The sequence below is a fragment of the Protobothrops mucrosquamatus genome, unplaced genomic scaffold, assembly GCF_001527695.2.
Source record: "Protobothrops mucrosquamatus isolate PMUCROS unplaced genomic scaffold, P.Mucros_1.0 scaffold41, whole genome shotgun sequence".
NCBI classification, from domain to species: Eukaryota; Metazoa; Chordata; class Lepidosauria; order Squamata; family Viperidae; genus Protobothrops; species Protobothrops mucrosquamatus.
Window position 1 is genome coordinate 376,542 of NW_015386423.1, and position 18,150 is coordinate 394,691.

An 18,150-nucleotide genomic window follows, 5' to 3' on the forward strand; every position below is an offset into this window, starting at 1 on the left:
GCAATAGAAATTGTGGTTGTAAGTCGAGGACCAGGTGCAAAGGGGCTTAACACGGATGAAACTTCACAGGCCTCCCAAATCAGTGAACAGTTTTTCCAGCCTCTTTGCAGCCGAGTCCCAGCAATCAGGGAAGCAAATGATTGTACAACACTGAAGGCCTTCGCAGAATTTATGAAGTTTGGCTTCCGAAATGGGCATCGCATATTGTGGTTTGTTTTGGTTCCAACTGCCGCTAAAATCTAACCCAATCTGATTTCATGGTAAGACACAGTTGAAGAATCCATGGTTAGCATGATCTGTGCCTCCTCTAAAAAAGTATTTTTGTCTTAATTTTACCTAACTGAATGCGTTAAAAAGTAATAAAACAGGAAAACGTAAACATTTAAAGTGCAAATGGTTTTAACAGGGTTCTTTTTGTATTCTTGGGTGCAGAGATTACTTTACAGTCTGTTTTTAAAAAGCTAAGATGGGAAAAAGTGTGGGCAAAAAAAAAAAAATACTGCCTTAAATAGCTGAAACCGGACCAGAAGAAACATGGTGAGCTAATCTCCTTGACGGCCAAATGCTTCATGTCCCAGAACTCGGATTATCTCAGGCAGATTTTAAGTGGCCTTAAAATGTCTTTTAAGTGCAGAGACACCAGTTTTCCGTATATCACATGGTTGGCCATAAAGCCATAAAGTTACACAACTGGGGGCTTTTGGGTGTTGTGGGACAGCGGAATCTACTGGAAGGGAACCAACAACTCAGCTGAACTAAAAGCCTGACAATCTGCGGAAGAGTTTGCAGCAACCTTTCCCTTGGATGGAAAAACTGCTGGGGTTGTTTGCCCCAACCCTCCGGCAGATCTTCATCCATCTTGCCTGCCAGCCCTGTGGAAGACAAATATTTGTTCAAGAGGCCTGTTTTTCTTTTCCGCAGGATGGTTGATTAAACAAGAGCTGGAAGAAGCTGGCTACACCCTGGGAGGGCTCCCAAGTGCCTTTGCAACCAAGACGTCCTGGTGATACAACGGCCTGCAGGGCCAGGATTTGCCAGCCTGGGTGAATGCACGCATCCTCGCCTGCTCTCCTGGTCTTCTGAAAGGGGCTTCTGAAAAGCCAGGCTCACCCACCAATCAAGAAAGCTCTCAAAGTCTCAACTTGAGGCACCCAAGCTGGCATAGGACACCCACAAAACAGCAGAAAGTTCAGTGAAGAAAAGGAACAAGGAGGAAGAGTCTGGGTTTCTATCCCCTGGGGGAAAAAACTGCTTTAATGCAGAGATGCTGCCGGAATTGGTGCCAAGCACTGTCTGTAATTCTATTTATGCCCGGAGCGATGACGATCTTCAGAAACCCTCAAGTTGTGCAGGAAGCAAATCATTTTGGCAAAGTGGACCCGTGGGGTGAAGAGGGATGGAAGGGCGGAAGGGCTGTTCTCCAGATTAAGACACACAGGGTGGGATGGGGGTTGCCCCTGGGGCTCTCTCTGCAGCCTGGACCATCCCTGGGACTTTTTTTGGGGGGGGGGTGTCCACAAATCAGTTCTGTCTTTGCTCTGCAAAAAAAATAATAATCCTCTTTCTTCCTCCCTTTTGCAGGGAGATAAAAATGAGCCAATACAGAACAGAGAAAACATGGCAGAAAGAAACCCCTCCTTCACGGGGCGATGGTTCTGAGGCTGAAACAGAGAAAGCTGCCTTGGGCTCCTGAAGAAAAAGGCAACCATCCACCTGAGATGACCATCCCCACCGTCTCACGAAGGGAGTCGAGCAGAGGACCCTCTCCTTGCTTGGCATTGGTCAAAGAGCTCTCCTGTGCCTGAAGCAGGTATGGCCACTTCTTCGCTCCATTGTGGCCACAGTGAGCAAACTGCTCCAGCCCATAATTCAAGCATGCCTGAGCCAAAGAATTCTGGCCTTCCAAACGGGAAGGGTTAATTCCAACTCCCTCCGGAAACCGGAGATGGTGTGGCCCTTTGCCAGAGCCCAGCCAGGGAGTGGCCACATCGCCTGCAGACCCCTGGGATCAGCAACAGGAAGGAAAGCGACTCTGGCTGGGCAGTGGGGCAGACCTAAGGGGGAGATAAAACCAGGGCAAAGGCCCATGGGAGGGAGGGAGGGAGGGCTTGTTCCTTGCCCTGATGAGCAAGGAAGCTGGGAGAATGTGGTTGCCTTACCTTTGATGGTGTCTTCCGTGGGGCCCAGAAACCACGGCAGGAGCAGGAGGTAGAGAAGGTAGACCAGGGAGAGGCCATTGAATCGGAAGAGGCAGGCTGGGGAGTCAAAAGAGAGGGAGATGCAGTCAGCACAGATCAGAAGGATCGCCCAGGATTTCTCGGGGATCTGGGTTTCCTCCCTTAAGGGGATCTTGGAAATAAGCTAACAGGACCAGGCAGCCTTGGGAGGCAGAACAAGCAAACTGGAGTCCTGGCTTAAACAGGGAAGCTCCTCAAGGCAAGTGGGGAGGCCCAGCTACTTATCTTGGTGAGCAACTCGCTTAGTGACTGTTCGAATTATGACAGACCTCCCCAGAGCATCTTGTGACTCTTTTCACATGTTCCAACAGCCGCCCCTGCAGTCACATAATCACATTTTGGATGTTTGGCAACTGGCTCACATTTATAACCACGGGGAGCATCCCACGGTTGCCAGACTGCGATCCTTGGCATTTTATGCTGGTTTCTGGCGTCTGCTTCCAGCCAAAAACATCTATTTGGGAAAAACAAGTTCACTTAACAATTACAGGGTTCACTTAACAACCGCTGCAAAAAAGTTCATAAAATTGAACAGGGTCACATGGTAACCTGTTTAATGACTGCTATGGTTTATGACTGTAATTCCGTAAGTCGTAAGTCAAGGACTACCTATATGAGTGCAACGAGAGAGATGTTGCATTCGTTCTTCCACTGATTGCAGCCAGCGATTAGTGTGTGTGTGTGTGTGTGTGTGTGTGTGTGTGTGTGTGTAAAGACTGGAGGTGATGATGAGGGGACACCAAGCTCAAGTAAGTGAATATTCCACAGCTACGGAATGCTGCCAGGGGAATTCTGGGAGCTAAATCCCACCCATCTTAAAGTTGCCAAGTTTGGACAAGGCTGCTTTGGCTGTTTCTTGCGGTCCGTTCTTTGAAAGTTGGAGCTGTGGGTCACCTTAGCGTGGCCTTCCCCTGATGTCTTCTCCAAGTCCCAGCGGCCAACCCGTCATTCCACATCTGGCAGACAAAAGAACCACAGCAGCTGAATCAAGCCCTGGCTTGAACCCCAAGGAACAAAAAGGGGAAGATCGGAGAAGGAACCTTACAGCAGAACAATTTCTTCCTCGGGGCTTTCCAGGTTCTTCTGCTAATGTTTTCCCACCCCTCCCCACAGGCAGAAACCTTGAAGGGAGGGGGGAGGTGATGCCAAGCCAGCCAAACAAGCTGTTGCACAAAACAGCTGCAGCTCAGCTATCCAGAGAATCTGGAGGAGAATGGAGGGGTTGCCTTCCTCTAAGGCAGGAGGGGGCAACCATGGCAACTGGCCAAGGCTGGCTGGACCCCCCTGCTTTAAGTGTTAAAAGAAGCGGTCCTGAACTGGAAACAACGGAGCAGGCCTGGCTGAAAAATGGTGTCCTCCAGATCATTTGGACTCGTTTCCATAATCCCCAGCAGCAGAAGCTGTGGGATGTTAGGTCTGATCTGGATGCCCACAAATTTTAAGACATTAAAGCAGCTGGTTCTTGGCTTTCAAGATTGCGTTTTCAGGCATTTGCAAAACATAGTGGAGCTTTTGCAACTTCAGGAAAGGGTCCCTGAATTGCTTTGCTCTCCTCTTCCCTCCTCATCCATTTTTCCTCTGCCCTCCCATTCTCAGTCTGTCAAGGGGAGCAATGGCGGCCTCTTCTCTACTCTCTGTGGCAAGAGAATCAATGCGAGGGGCACCAAAACAGCAACGCAGCCCAGTTGTGGCTTGGAACTCAAGCCCGGGTATATTAATGTGGGGAGGCTCATATTGCACTGGCTACGCAGCTGTGAATTTCTGGCCCTCAACTATAACCTTAATTTAGAAATCCACAGCAAAGGTGGAAGCGGAGAAAAGCCAAAGGCAGGATCACTTTTCAAAACAGGACAGATGAGATCAACCTGCCAGTAATGGGGACAGCACACGTCCCGCTCTGCCCTTGGCATCGTCTCCTGCTGGTCAAGAAGCTGGAATCCGGTCCTCTTAGCAAGGGACCTATGAGGCTCAACTCCCCCTCCCCCGGGCAGAGCCCCCCTGCCCCAGTTCTCGGTTCCAAGGACCCCTTGCCACAGTCAGCAAGTGGCGGGACCCGGCCCAGCCCAATCTCCCTTATAGCAGCCCCTCGAAAGGAGAACCACAAGCTGTAAGGGAAATTGGGCTGGGCCGGGTCCCGCCACTTGCTGACCGAGGCTGACTTTCCTCCTGCTTTGGTGGAGACCACCACTGCAGAATCCTACCCCCCAGTGAAGACTGCACAAGACCCAGGCACCAAAGCAGGAAAGTCTTTGGCTCTGCTCCCTTGTCAAGAAGGGAGAGAGTTTTTAAAAAACAAGCAGAACAGCCAGGTTTGTGTAACCAAAAGGCCAGTTTGATGCTTAAAGACAAGCCGAGAAAGGAGGTAGGAGGTACTCAGCCGAGTCTGTGTCTTGAGGGTGAGGAAAAACTTTTGCAAACTTCCAACAGGAAGTCTTACACAATCGGCTTCCAGCCCAATCCTGCCAGCTTCCTGGCCTCCCTAAAACCTCCAGAACTTAGCCAAATTAAGAGATAAGGCGGAGAGAGAAACAAACAGCTGGAAATGCCTTCCGTCTTAATCATTCTGCTTTAAAACAAGCCCTTCCCTGAATGTTTGGTGAACGAAAATATCCCCAACCCACCTTTGATAAGATCAAGTTTCCCAAATATGGGCTCTCATTCTTTTCATCACCAGATAGGAAAACTCTCTTGATTTTGTAGTCTACAAGACCCAGATTTTTTTTCTCTTTCCACCTCCAAAGCAAAGCCCAGTATCATAACCTTGGTTTATCTACTAGTTTGCTGGATGGAGAATTCTGAGAGTATGAAGTCCACACATCTTAAAGTTGCCAAGTTTGAGAAACACTGGCTTAATTGCACGCACACTTTAAAGTTAAGCTATATAGCTGTAGTCTAGCTGAAGAGAGAAACCCAGTTAGAGGCACTGTTTGCTATGGTTCACCATTAAAAATTAGGAGCCTTGTCCTGCTCTTTGGGTTTAGCAATTGCTCTATTCAATACCAACAGGGCACCACAAACTAGCCAATCACATTTTACTCTACCTTGCAGGGCAAACCCAGTGCACCTGTGTCAAATAGTCCAGGCCGTGGGATTATCCAAATAAACCATGGCCCAGTTAACCCCTGGTGAGCATTTTAGGCAAGCAGATCGAGTGCAGGAAGGAAGATGCTGCTCTTGGGAGTTGTACCTTTTAAGATATCTGGATGTCTGCCCGTCTTTCTTTGGCCCAGGCTCTCTGCAAAGGTAATTGCAGGATCCTTTCCATTAGGGGGAAGAAATAGGAAGGTGGTTTTGGGAAGGTGGCTGAGCAGCGCTTGGGAATTTGGGAGAAGTCATCAATTCTTCCCTGGCTGCAGAGGAAGCAAATTGCTGCTTTGCCAGTGAAAATGCGACAAGGAAATGACAGGGCAGCAGGCTGAGAAGGATGACAGGTAGAACTGCACTTCTTCACCTCTGCAAGCTTTAACAGCCTGCCCCCCCCCCAATGCTAGCTGCTTGGCAGGCCAAGTCCATCTCAGCAGTCGCATCAGCTCTAATCTCTGCACCAGCCGTGGCCAAACTGCCTCCCTGCTCGTCTTTCCCACTCATCCTCTGGCCGTTGGGCTCCAGGAAGCACATCCGAACAGCCCAATCAGCCATGCAGGCGGCTGCAGAAACGCCAGCCCCATTTATCACATCTCTCAAGCCAGGGTGCACCATCCAAGAACGTAATTATGCGCAGGCTGGTAGAAGCCAGACAGAGAATGAGACAGGAGTGACCCATACCCGATTCTGGGTGAGGGAGGCTTTCACAGCCTTCATTTATTCTACGGGAAAGCTTGGTGGAGGTTTCAGAAGCTGCTCCCACCCCAGACCAGTGGTTACTTTCTGACTCCCTCACCCCATCCGGCCTGGGGAGGGCTCAGCCCCTACACTGCCAGCCTCTTCCCCAAAAGGACAGGAAATTTGGGGTCCCTGCACTCTGCATTGCAGGGCTGACCGCTGGCCATCCAGAATCTGCTCCAGAGCTCATGGCCACATTATCCTTGGAAGGAAGCTGCACAATGAAATTTGGAAACTTCATCCTCTTTGGTAACTTAGGCAGAAATCTCTGTGTGCACCTAGCAACTGGGTCTGTTTCTAGGTCCAAGGCAGGTCTAGTGTGAAATCAAGGAAGCCTGACACACCCAGCCCCTCTTTTCCCTTCACCAGTGGAATCTGTCCCTGCAGTCGTGGAGAGGAGGGAAGGGGGCGAAGCTCAGCGCCTCCCACTCTGAACTCCAGCAGAGTCGGCAGGGGCCCAACCCTCGTGCAACCGAGGAGGAGTGCAAAGTGCACTGCAGGGCCCCTGGGCCAGCCTTGCGCAAGCTTGGCGGCAGGGCCTCAGCTGCAGTCACGAGATCCACGCTTCTCACTGTTTTATTTTTAGGCAAAAATTACAGTTTAATTTTGGGAGTGAAAACAATCTGCCCCGTCTTGGAGGAAGAGAAGGAGGAGGAGGAGGAGGAGGAGGAAGTAGAACCAGGGTGCAGCCTGGAGAAGGAGCAGCAGGAGGGCTGAGAAACAGCAGCAGCAACAGCAGGAAAAATTCCCTGCTGGAAATTTTCTTGTACAGGACAGCTCCATCTTTTCACAGTCAAGAAGGCCATATAGACACAGCCCAGGCTTGCCCCCCCCCCCAAAAAAAAGACCAGCACCTGCACCAGGAGCAACTGAAGTCAACTGTGGGGGAGTGTCTGGTAGGCAAATCCCCCTTAGATGTCCAGGGATCTGGCTCAAGAACACAGGACACATAAGGCGTGGGTGAGCAAACAACCGTTTATCCAACTTATTGGAATAAGGAGTCAAAATTGAGAAAAGAAGAGCAGGAACCCAGCCCTTCTGTTCATCACGAGGCTTTGTGCCTGGTCACCTGGAGGCAATTCTGAGTCACCCTATACAGCCAAGCAAGTTGCTTTTGCAAGCCTGGCTGAGCTCTGAGAAAATATTTGCTTTTCCAGATGTCATCACTTAGGATGAGTTTTCATTGCCTCCAATTTCATTCACAACGTATTAGCCCCTATTTGAAAATGCTGCATGTCCCAGCAGAGACAGAGGCTGGAAGGCCAGAGAACTGGACTGAAGTTCCTCTCTCTTTCCCCACACAAACAGACCCAAAGAAAGAGGATAGCCCCCAAAGGGGGGGAGGGGCTCTGAAACACTGCCCCATGAGTAGCCCTCATCCAGCAGCTCAAAGGCCTGCAGGCCAGCCCAGCCCAGGGTGCAAAGAGAATGGGGGGGAGGGGCAGATTCTGCAGACCATCCTCAAACCAAATTCCAGAAGTGCAATGCTCCCCCTCCAGCCTTCTGGAAACCTCAGCTGGCTCACTGCCACATTGCCCCCCTCCTTTGTTTATCTTCCCTGGGGGGGCCACCTCCGCCAAGCCCAATTCGCCCTTCCTTCATTCCAAAAGGCAGCTTCTCCGCATTCTTCAGCTGCCTCTGGCCTCTCCCCTGACCCAGCCAGTTGCGACATGTGTGGGGAGGGGGCTTTTCCTGTGCCCCCTGTCAGAGGTGGGCAGAGTCAGTTCAGCAAGGCCAGCAGCCCGAAAAAAGAGAAGAACCCGTATGGATTAAAACTTCCATTGGGACAGTCCTTCCCAGGGAACTTTCAGCTCCAGGGGATGTCGGAAAACCAGAAAGGTTTCTAGTCCTGTTTCTCAACCTCAGCAACTTGAAGTTGGGTGGACTTCGAGTCCCAGAATTCCATGCTGGCTGGGGGATTCTGGGAGTTCAGGTCCACCCATCTTTGAGTTGCTGAGGTTGAGAAACACTGCCTTAAACATTGCACTTTTTTGTCATTTAATTCAGTGCCACAGCCAGAAACAGCCAGATGATTACTCAAACGCCTCCAGGAAGAGGTTTACCTTCAGAAGAAACTGTCTAAGATGCACAATCCAAGCCTGCTCCAGAGATCTTGAAAGAACTAAAGATGCTTTGGAGCTGGCAAAGGCCCCCCAAACCACAGGGAAACCCAGGCTGCTCCTCTGCCAGTTTCTCTTAGCTGACTTTCACTCCAGCCACTGACCGGCTTTTATTTTCCCTGACCTCATTCTTCCCACTGCTGAGCTCACCCAAGTGCTTCCTCCTCAGAACACGCTTCAGACAGAGGCGCCTTTTTCTTCTTTCAACTAAGAGAAGGAGCCATCCATGCCTGAGGGCTGCCTTGGAAGTCCTGCCAACCACATCGTTGGGTTGGCCCCAGCAGTTCTGAGGCATGCGCCCCGGCCCTCCCTCTGAGCTGTCCTCCAAGAGGACGCATCGCATGGGACGGAAAAGCGAGGTTGTCTGAAGGAGGATCTGCTTGCCAGGGGGAGAAAGGAGCAGACTTGGTTGTGGGAGAGAGCAGCCAGCTCCCACGGGAGGTTCCAAGCCTAGCCACCTTATTCTCTTGGGCACAACAGCGCCTTAGAGGTGACAGCAGCTGGCCTGCTGGGGGGGGAGGAGGAGGAAGAGGAAGCGGAGGAGGAGGAAGAGGACAAGTATGATTGCTTTTGGTAAAGTCTGAGAAGAACACTTGCCAAATTTCCTGGACAATTCACTTGAAATGACAAGCAAGCTTGCAAGAGAAAACTTTATTTATTACTACAAAGTCAGCATGATTCTCTGTTTCCTTGGAAAGATACATTTCAGGTTTTTAAAATGCATTTCGTGCTTCCAAGTGAGGCATGTTCCAATGTTTCCAACGTCTTTGTCTTGTCAGAGGAAAAAGGATGCAGGTCCCTTCTGCAGACACCAAAACAGGCCTCAGCACCAGCTTTTGAGGCATCCCCTCGTCACAACCTCCGTTTCCAGGGTCTCAAGCTCAGCCATCAAACTAATCTGGATTTCCTTGTCCGGGGCCACTGAAAATTGTTTCTGGGTACCAGTTAAGAATCTTTGTAAGGTGAAAAATGATGCCGGGGAATTTTGGGAGTTGAGGTCCGCAAGTCTTAAAGTTTCCAAGGTTGGACACCCCTCCTTTATTTCCACAAACTGAATCTCTGAAGGTCGGACTGCAGACTAGAAGCGCTGATCCAAGAGCAGATCGCTCAGTCCTGCAGCCACCGGATCGTACAGAGGGGAAGAGCAGCCTCGTGCTTAAGGGGAAGCCTAAAATGGTTTGGGATTTAGGGGGAGGTGGGTGCAAGATGCCCTGTTTTTTGGGGGGAGAAAGAATTTCTCTCCCCCCCTTGAAGCTGAAGGTTCAGCTTCAGAGAAATCTAAGCACAGGTGCCAATTTCCTTTTAGCAGCTACAGGAACACTAATTTGGTTTTTGTGAAAAGGCAGAGCCAAGTTCTCGGCTCCCCCAGGGAAGACGAGGAAGAGGTCTACTCACGCTAAGCTGGCCATATTGGAAGGAGAAGCAAAAGGAAGAGAACAAACACAAAGAGACAGGCCTGGTCTGGGCTTCCGGCTTAATGGGAAAAAACACAAATGAGCGGCAGGAACCATATTACCCACCCTATCCTGTTTTTATGGAAACTAATCCAATTCCGAAATGCAGGCATCTAGCAATGTTCTCGGGTGAGAGTGGGGGAGGACAGAGGCCCGGGAATGACCAAGAGCAGAGAAATCCCTGAAGAGGCCGGCCACAGGAACGCAGCGGCTCAGCCCGAGCAGATCTTTTGAGTGCACGGCTTCCCTGAAATCCTGTCATCTAGTGGGACCTCAGAAATGTGCTTTGTTGGTATCTCCCCCTATGTTATGGAACACCCCCCACCCCGAGATTTGGCAGGTCTCTCCCATTTAGCTTTTCAGGTGGCCATTAAGACCTGGCTTTTAACCCAGGTGCTGGATAGGGTTGTATAGATCAGTGTTTCTTAATCTCAGCCCCCAGAATTCCCTAGGCTGGCTGGGGAATTCTGGGAGTTGAAGTCCACACAGCTTAAAGGGACTGTGAAACACTGGGATAGATGCTAGGAAAGGAGGGCAGCTGAGCTTGCTGTGGGGCTACCTAGGGGGACGATTAAGGCACAGGGGTTTCATTTTACAGTTTTGCTGTTTTTATGATTGCTTTATAGTCATCGGTTTCGTTGTTGTTGAGTCGCTTAAGACGGGCGGCCATATAGATCTTTTAAATAAGAAAATAATTAAAATAAACAACGGGGAAGGGCGGAACCCATCCCCAGGACATGAGCAGGCGTTCCAAGGAAGAAAGGCCAAACTGCAGATGGTGCCAGAATGTCAGGAAAAGCTAAAGTTAGCAGCCGTTCAATGGTGGGTCTCATTTACGCAGCACAGCTTGGGTGAACTTTACTCCCTGGGTGCAGATAGTCCTCGACTTACAACAGTTCGTTTAGTGGCCGATTGAACATAACATCACTGAAAAAAAGTGACTTATGACCGTTTTCCACGCTCACGGCCCTTGCAGCATCCCCGTGATCAGAATCCGGACGCTTGGCTCACATTTATGACGGTTGTGCAGCGTCCTGGGGTCATGCGATCCCTTTTTGTGTCCTTCCGACAAGCGAAGTCCACGGGGAAGCCAGATTCACTTAACAACCCTGTTACTAACGGCAGTGATTCACTTAACGACCGTGGCAAGAAAGGTCATAAAATGGGGCAAAACTCACTTAGCAACTGTCTTTCTTAGGAATGGAAATTTTGGGCCCGATTGTGGTCGTAAGTCGGGGGACGACCTGTATCTGTGCTAGGAGCTGAATGAGGAAGTGCAGCGAGAGCAGAGGAGCCCCCGGCCCCTTTCTAAGGCACTCAGTAGCCTCCCCCTCCCCAAAACCTTGCATGGCTGAAGTGCCCCTGGGCCTTCCCGCCTCCCCCCCCACCCAGACCCAAGGCCAGGAAGTCACCAGCTCTGCCGCTGCCCAGTCGGGGAGCCTTTCGGGGGGGGGGTGCTGGCTCAGATGTGGCAGCCAGTCCTGCAACTTATCCAAGCACAACGGCAAGGCAAGGCAGGCCAGGGCTGATTCAGACTTCCCTAATGAAACAAGCAGCAGCCGCTGCTCTCCGGGGAACTGAGTCAGGAAGCCGCATGGTGGCTGCCGCCTCCGCTTGAGTCACCGGGCGGGGCAGGGATCCCCCTCCCCTTCTGAGCCCCCATCCTGCCCTCCTTCCAGCCATCCAGGCTGCTGCTGCTGAACATGCTTGGCAGAGAGGAAACTTCCCCCCCCCCCGCCCGTCAGACTCAGAAATGCCAAGCCGCCCAAGGGCCGCCCGGGAGGAGGAGAAACCCGCCAGCTTCCTCTGCCACGAAGGAAGAAAGCAAGCAAGCGGCGCAAAGAGGGTGGCCACCCATTCATGGAAAGCGGCGGGCAGAAGGCCGGGCTGGCACTGTGGGGGGAGGGGCTGAGGGGATATGAAGTGAGGGGGAGGGGGAGGGAGATCATACATCAGCAGAGTCAAGCATCAAAAGCCACGGAGGTTTTCAGTTTGGTTCAAGCTCTAATACAGGCGTCTCCAAACTTGGCTGCTTTAAGACTTGTGGACTTCAATTCCCAGAATTCCTCAGCCAGCATGGCTGGCTGAGGAATTCTGAGAATTGAAGTCCACAAGTCTTAAAGCAGCCAAGTTTGAAGACCCCTGCCTGCTCTGTCTCTTTCAGAAGATCCATTACAGCAGCGACACCCAACCTTTCTGGCTCTGTGGACTGGCGGGGGGGGGGGGGGGGGGGGGGGGGGGGGGGGGGGGGGGGGGGGGGGGGCGGGAAAAGGGGTTGGTTTCACGCACGCGCTCACTTGTGCGGCCTAGTTCCTGGCCACAGCCTGGGGGTTGGGGAACCCTGCATTACAGGTAATCTTTGACTTACAATCACAATTGAGTTCCAAATTTCTGTCACTAAGCAAGGCGGTTTTTAAGTGAGTTTTGCCCCATTTTACAACCTTCCTTGCCACAGTTGTTAAGCACCTGGCCTCCCCCTTGACTTCTCTTGTCAGAAGGTCACAAAAGGGGATCACGTGCCCCTGGGATGCTGCAACAGTTATAAATTTATTTTTTATTATTTTTATTTTTATTTCTTTTGTATTGTGCTTTTATGGCCTGTAAGCCGCCTTGAGTTGCCTTGTGCAAGTAGGCGGCAATAAAAATTTCCTAAATATAAATAAATAAATAAAAATAAATCAGCTGCCAGTTGCCAGGAGTCTGAATTTTGATCCCGTGACCCTGGGGATCTTGCAAAGATCATGTGAAAAACGGTCATGTCCCTTTTTTCACTTTGGACAGTCGCTCAGTGAATGGAGTGCTTGTGCTGTTTCTGTGTCTTCCATCCCAACACTGAGACGCAGTTCTTGTCAGTTGGAAGAAGCCGCTCAGAAGCTGCATCCTCCCCCCCCCACAAAGAAACATGCTTCTTTGCCAGCCTCACGGCAAATCCGACTTTATTGTAGTTACCTTGACAGAATCTCTCCCCCCCCCTCTGAAAGAGGAAGTCGCTCACTGTCTCCTTAACAATCTGAGAAACTCGGGGGTTCCTCCTGGGCCCCTCCCACTCCCCAGATGCACCCTCTCTTATCTGGCCAGCTCCTTGGCAGCGGCTCTTGCCCATCTCTCAAGGCCTTTCCCACATGCATTATATTTTCTTATCTCGGTGCAACCAGAGAAGCATTGGGGAGAAGATCCAGGAGAGAGATCCATCCAACAAAGGGATCTGGGGTTGCTGGGTCACCAACCAGCAAAATGGGACCCCAATTTTGCTTGACTTGCCAGGGGTCCAGAGCTCAGCCCACGGACTCTGCCAAGCCCTCGCTCCCTGCCTTTGCAGCTTTTGTGGGGACATTAACAGGAACGCCTCCCCAGTTCAGATTTCCCACTCCCTTCTTCCTCACAGCAGCCCTGTCAGGTAGGCTGGGGGGGGGGAGAGAACTAGGCCAAGATCTCAGCTTCAGAGCATGGCGGGGGGATATTGGAAGCCAGGCCTTCTCAGCGGAAATCCACTGCTCTAACCGCTCCACCCTACAGTCAAGAATCCGCAGGTGTCTACCAGATTTCACAAGAAGCATCTTGGAGGCGAAATCAGAGTCCCTGAAGGCAGGGTGTGTGCGCATGTGTGTGCACGCGCACAGTGTGTACTTCCAGACACTTCAGTCTAAAAGGAATCTAAGGAAGACACAGAGTAGCAGACGCCACAGAGAAACAAAGCAGCAGCTCTTTGATCTCCTGGCCTTGACAGCCTGTTGGAGGAGCCAAAATTTAATTTGATCCAGGCTTCTGCCTCAGCACCTTCTGGAGCCAAGGACCTGCTTTCGTAAGCAACACTGGGGGCTTCCGGTGGCCCCAGCTGGACGAAACTACAGCTCCCAAAATCCCCAGCCAGCCTGGTCCTAAAAATCAGAAGGGCCCAAGGTGGGGAAGAGTCTGCCCATTTTTAAATCTCTTGATATTTTCGACCGCTTCGTACAGACATCCCTTCCGCGGTTTAAGATAGATCGAGGAGGGCAGGTTGGAGAGACACCCCAAAGAGCAAGGGGTTGCCTTCCCCCATGAAGTACTCTGGCTCCTCTTCCCCTGCTGCGGGATCCACTCCCCAGCCAAGACCCCTCCCTATAAAGGCCAGGGCCTCGTGGGAGAGAGGCCGCCAAAAACAGCCTCTGCTCTGCTCCAGCAACTGTCCTCAGAACGCTTCTGTGTCACAAAGGAGGAAAAGAAGAAAAAATGCTGCTTTATTTGCCCAACTGCACATGTTCACACTTAATGCCCTGACCCCATTCACACCTACTCAGGAGTCCAATGAGAATTTATCCATGGCTGCCCTCTATTAGCGTTCCTCAACTCCTTCATCCTGCACAGATGTTGGACTACAACATCCATCACACCTTCCCCAATCTGGACCTTACATTTCAGAGAATATCCTTTTTTTCCTTCTAGGTGGATTAAAAAAAAAACCTTGGATCTTTATGGTGCAAGACCATCAATCAGCAAACTGCTAAAAAGCCAGTCTAATTAAAAGAAAAACCACATGTGGCAACTTAAGTCAACAGTCAATGCGCCTCTGTAATTGTGTGCAGCATTTATGATTAATCATGTGCATGTTACCCAAACAGTCCAGAGGAACCCAGCTTCCTGGTTCAGAGTGTGAGAGGGAAAGCAACTCCAGCCGACTCCCTTCTTATTCACAGGAGAGACTTTCAAAACAAGAAAGAAAGTGGTGGGAAGCGGCCCCTCCCCTGGTCTTCCCATTACTCTTTCTTTCCTTCAGTTCAATTGTTCCAGGCACAACTCTCGCTGGTGGGCAGGGCAAACTAGCCCAACACCCTGGAAAAGAGAGGAGGGGTGCCAGATGGAGCTGTAACAAAAGGGAAAAACTTTTCACAACAAGTGCTCTCGCTGCTGTCACACGTTTCTCCATTATTACCAAAAGCAACACACACACACAATACACATTGCAGGGGATCAGCCCACAACGCTTGAAATGAAGGCTGTAGCAGAAGTCGGAAAGGGAAAAAAGCAGAAAGGGTCCCTTGGAGCTGAGCTGCCTCTATTTTACGGAGCAGATGCCTAGCGGAGACCTCTGGGAGAAGAAGGGAGTTTCCTGGTCAGAAAGGAGAGACAAGGAGAAGCATTCTCAAGCCAGCTGAAATCCCCGAGTGGCACTCGAGTGCAGATCAGGATTAAAAGGGATGTAAGAAAACAGCCAATAGGGGATCCAGGCAAGAGCAGAGAGACAGAAAACAGCAAAGACGCATTCAGTTGGAAGAGAGGGTAGGATGAGCCTGAGATTGCCCTCAGAATATGCTTCCATCTCACCTGGCTGTAAGAAAAGGAGCACATTTTGAATGTAGGCTGTTCTGCTTGCATGCAATACCATCTGTGACCACAAGGGCTTTCTAACTGGGAGCCTTTCCTGCTAGGTTTCCCCCCCCCCCAAACTTTTACTACAGGGCCCCTCATCCCCAGTCTGAGCTGCCAAACATGGGCTACTTGAACCTCTGGTGGGATAGTTTGCCCAAAAGTTATCATTCCTTCCTTAAAGGAACATTTCAATTGCACACTTGCAAAAACACAGATATAAAATTCTCGGGTTTGGGTGCAAGAGATCCTTCTCTTCCAAGATGTCTGCAGAAGGACAGTTCACGGGAGCCAAGCAGATTTCAAGTTGAAGAGCACTTTAGAAAATGTGTTATTGCTGAAAAACAGGTTTCTTGGTGAGAAGCAAAGCACCACCATTTGCAAAGAACTTGGGGTTCGTGGGGAGAAGGAAGTACTGGCCAGTCTTTTTTTTTCCCAATATGTAAGCATGCAACCATTTTTCAACAGGCAGGATTAAAAATGCCTTGCGCAGCCAGAATACGTGGAATGCCCACCAGGGCTGAGGCAAATCAGTAGCACACCTGGAGAAACCCAAGCCATTCACCACTGGAGAACTCCAAAGACGTTCCCGCTTGAACAACCTGGAGGGACACGGCCCCCCTCCCTTCTTCCTGCTGTTGCTGCTGTATAAACTGGCAGCTGTGCCTTCACAACAGTCCAAGAATGGCAGGGATATACGTGTTGGTTAAATATTTGTGTAAACAGGCTGGCTGCACACGGATTTTCAAACACAGGCCGCCTAGTATGTATGGGGGGGGGGAGGGAGAAAGAGAGGGGAAAAAAGTCCCTTTGGATGGACTCGTTCATTGCCCTTAGACCTGGGAGGAGAAGCCAGGAAAATTAAGGCAGACATGGGGGTGGGGAGGGGGCTGTAGTAAAGCCAAGCCTTCCAATAGGACAGGTTGTTCCCAATCAGAATAATCCTCAAATGGAGTCAGAGGCAGACTAAGAAACTTGCATCATCTTGTTTCACAACAGATTTCAGCAAAAGACGCTTTTGGGATACTCAGGTTCACATACCTGAGTGTGTGTACGTGCATGTGCCAGTTTTAAGACAGATGTAAGGAAAAGGGATCATCACACAAACAACATAAGCTCACGAGCCGTCTCCCAAGGCTGTACACCCCACTAACTCCGGTGCAACCCCAGTGAGGGAGAGCAGAAGTGCCTGTGAAAAACTGGTTGCACCCGCTGGGCCGGTTATGACTAAACAGGAAAGAGTTCACCTCCTCATCCCTGGGGAATTCACTTCTAGCCTAGAACAATGTCCTGGGAAATAGTAGCTCAGACTTCTAGAAATTCCCTGGAATTGCCGATAGTGCCAGAGGATGGGGCTGTATTTGGGGGCACCTGGACTCCCAGGAATTTCCAGTTCTTCTTCCAGTATTCTTTGAGGGGGGAGCTCTTGCTCCATGCAAAATCTCACACACAATCTATCACCCCTCCCTCTGCGGCTCTCCTCTTCCCTGTCAGCTCACAAGAGTCACTGTTCACACGTTTCCTTTCCATCCAGCCTCTGGTCATCAGAATTAATAATCTGTGTGCTGACCCTTCCATTTCACTACCACAGCAGGCATCTGAAGGGAGGTTTATGATCCCAGCCATTCGGTTTCATTCCTGAGGGCCCCCAGAATGGGACTTTGCTTTTTGCAACCTGCAAAATCCATTTTCTGTGAGTCTCCACTAATTCAGTTCCTTCAACAAGCAAGTCACCCTAATATAGGAAGTATGAAGCTTTCAAGATGTTTCCCCACTATGTGAGCACACCTAATTGCTACCTTCATACAACACACCTACCTACCCAGCCAATTACTTTCATCCCAGGAGCTGCTGGGCTGACCGGCAAAACTTTTGTCCTGACTTTTTTGGGCAGTTCCAGCAGACTGGCTGGCTGGCTGAGGCTGCTTCAGCACAACCACAGCGACCGGGAGCCAGACTGTTCCTAACCACCCACCCTCTCCCACCAGGTGATTCCGACCTGGGCGCCGGCAACATTCCTCCCGGGTTTGTTTAACAGGCTGGAAGGGCTCCAGCAGCCCGAGCTGGAAGAGCCTCCGGATGACAACTCTCCTTCTCCCGCAGCCGCCTCCGCTGGCACAGCCAGACACGGGGCGTGCGTGCCATACAAATCCTCCCCCGGAGAAGCGCAACTGCCCAGCCGCTCCGCGAGCAGGGCCAAGGAGAACCTGCCACGGCGGCTTTTATCGAAGTCCGGCCAGACCTGCCCCGGGACGCCCGCTCCACCGGGAAGTTCGCAGCCCTTTCTCTCGGCTGGGGGGTTGCGCCGCCCCATTTCACGGGGCATAGCCAGCCTCCAGCGCTTACATGGAAGCTAACCGCTGCTGCGGGCTCGCGGGGGGGGGTGTCTTAAAGGTCATTTAGTCCAGCCCTCCCCGAGACAGACCGTCCGCAGCGTCTTTTCACCCCCTCCCGCTCCTTCAGGCAGGAAGCAGCCTCGCGGCCAGAGTGCGACGGGGCGCGACCGGCACCGGCTGCCCAAGCGCCGAAAGAGGCGGGCGATGCCCCCCGCCCGGCCCGGGAAGGCCCCGCTTACCGGCCAGCAGCGAGAGCGGCAGCAGCAGCCAGTAGAGGACGCCGCACAGGACCCGCAGCTCCATCGCGGCGCGGCTTCATGCGCAGGGTCGGCGGGCGGGCGTCGGCATAGTCCCGGCTCGGTGCTCCGAGTCCCGAAGTGGCGCCTGGTTGGGCGCAGTGCGGCGGCGGCGGCGGCAGCTCCGTCGGCTTCGCGCCCCACCCGAGCCCAGCCGCCTCTCTCGCCCTCGGCCCGCGGGAGCTCAGCCCGTCCCCGGGGGAGGAGCGGGGGGCGGTCTCGGCTCTGCCCCGCAGTGAGCGCAGCCGGACCCAGCCGCTGCCTGCCTTCCGCGCAGCGAAGCCTCGCTCGGCCGCCGCCGTCCCGGCTCTCTCTGGCCGCGCACGTGCCAGGTCAGACCCGCCCGGCCGGAGCTGCCGCCGCCGCCGCCGCCCCCCCGCCGGGGCCGCCCCCTCCCCTCCCTCCCTCCCTCCCTCGGCGCTATTCCCCGGGCGGCAGCACCACCTAGTGCCCGCTGAGACGCCCTCTCCAGCCCGACACGTCGGAACCAGGCGGGGAAACCCTCCAAAGCCCTGACCCGCGTTGCGGCGGCTGCTTAGCAT

The 18,150-nt window shown here is 52.1% G+C and overlaps 1 protein-coding gene across 1 annotated transcript in view; it reads right to left on the reverse strand.

Annotated features, from left to right (window-relative positions):
* The window catches only part of LOC114922280 (piezo-type mechanosensitive ion channel component 1-like), a 33,997-nt gene extending 16,382 nt beyond the window's left edge, over positions 1-17,615 (reverse strand). The window contains exons 1-2 of the mRNA XM_029283227.1: positions 17,552-17,615; positions 2,160-2,255 (exon numbers count right to left, since the gene is read on the reverse strand). Of these exons, the coding sequence (XP_029139060.1) occupies positions 2,160-2,255; positions 17,552-17,615 (160 nt within the window). The remainder of the gene's footprint in view (positions 1-2,159; positions 2,256-17,551) is intronic.
* Between the last annotated feature and the right edge of the window lie 535 nt (positions 17,616-18,150).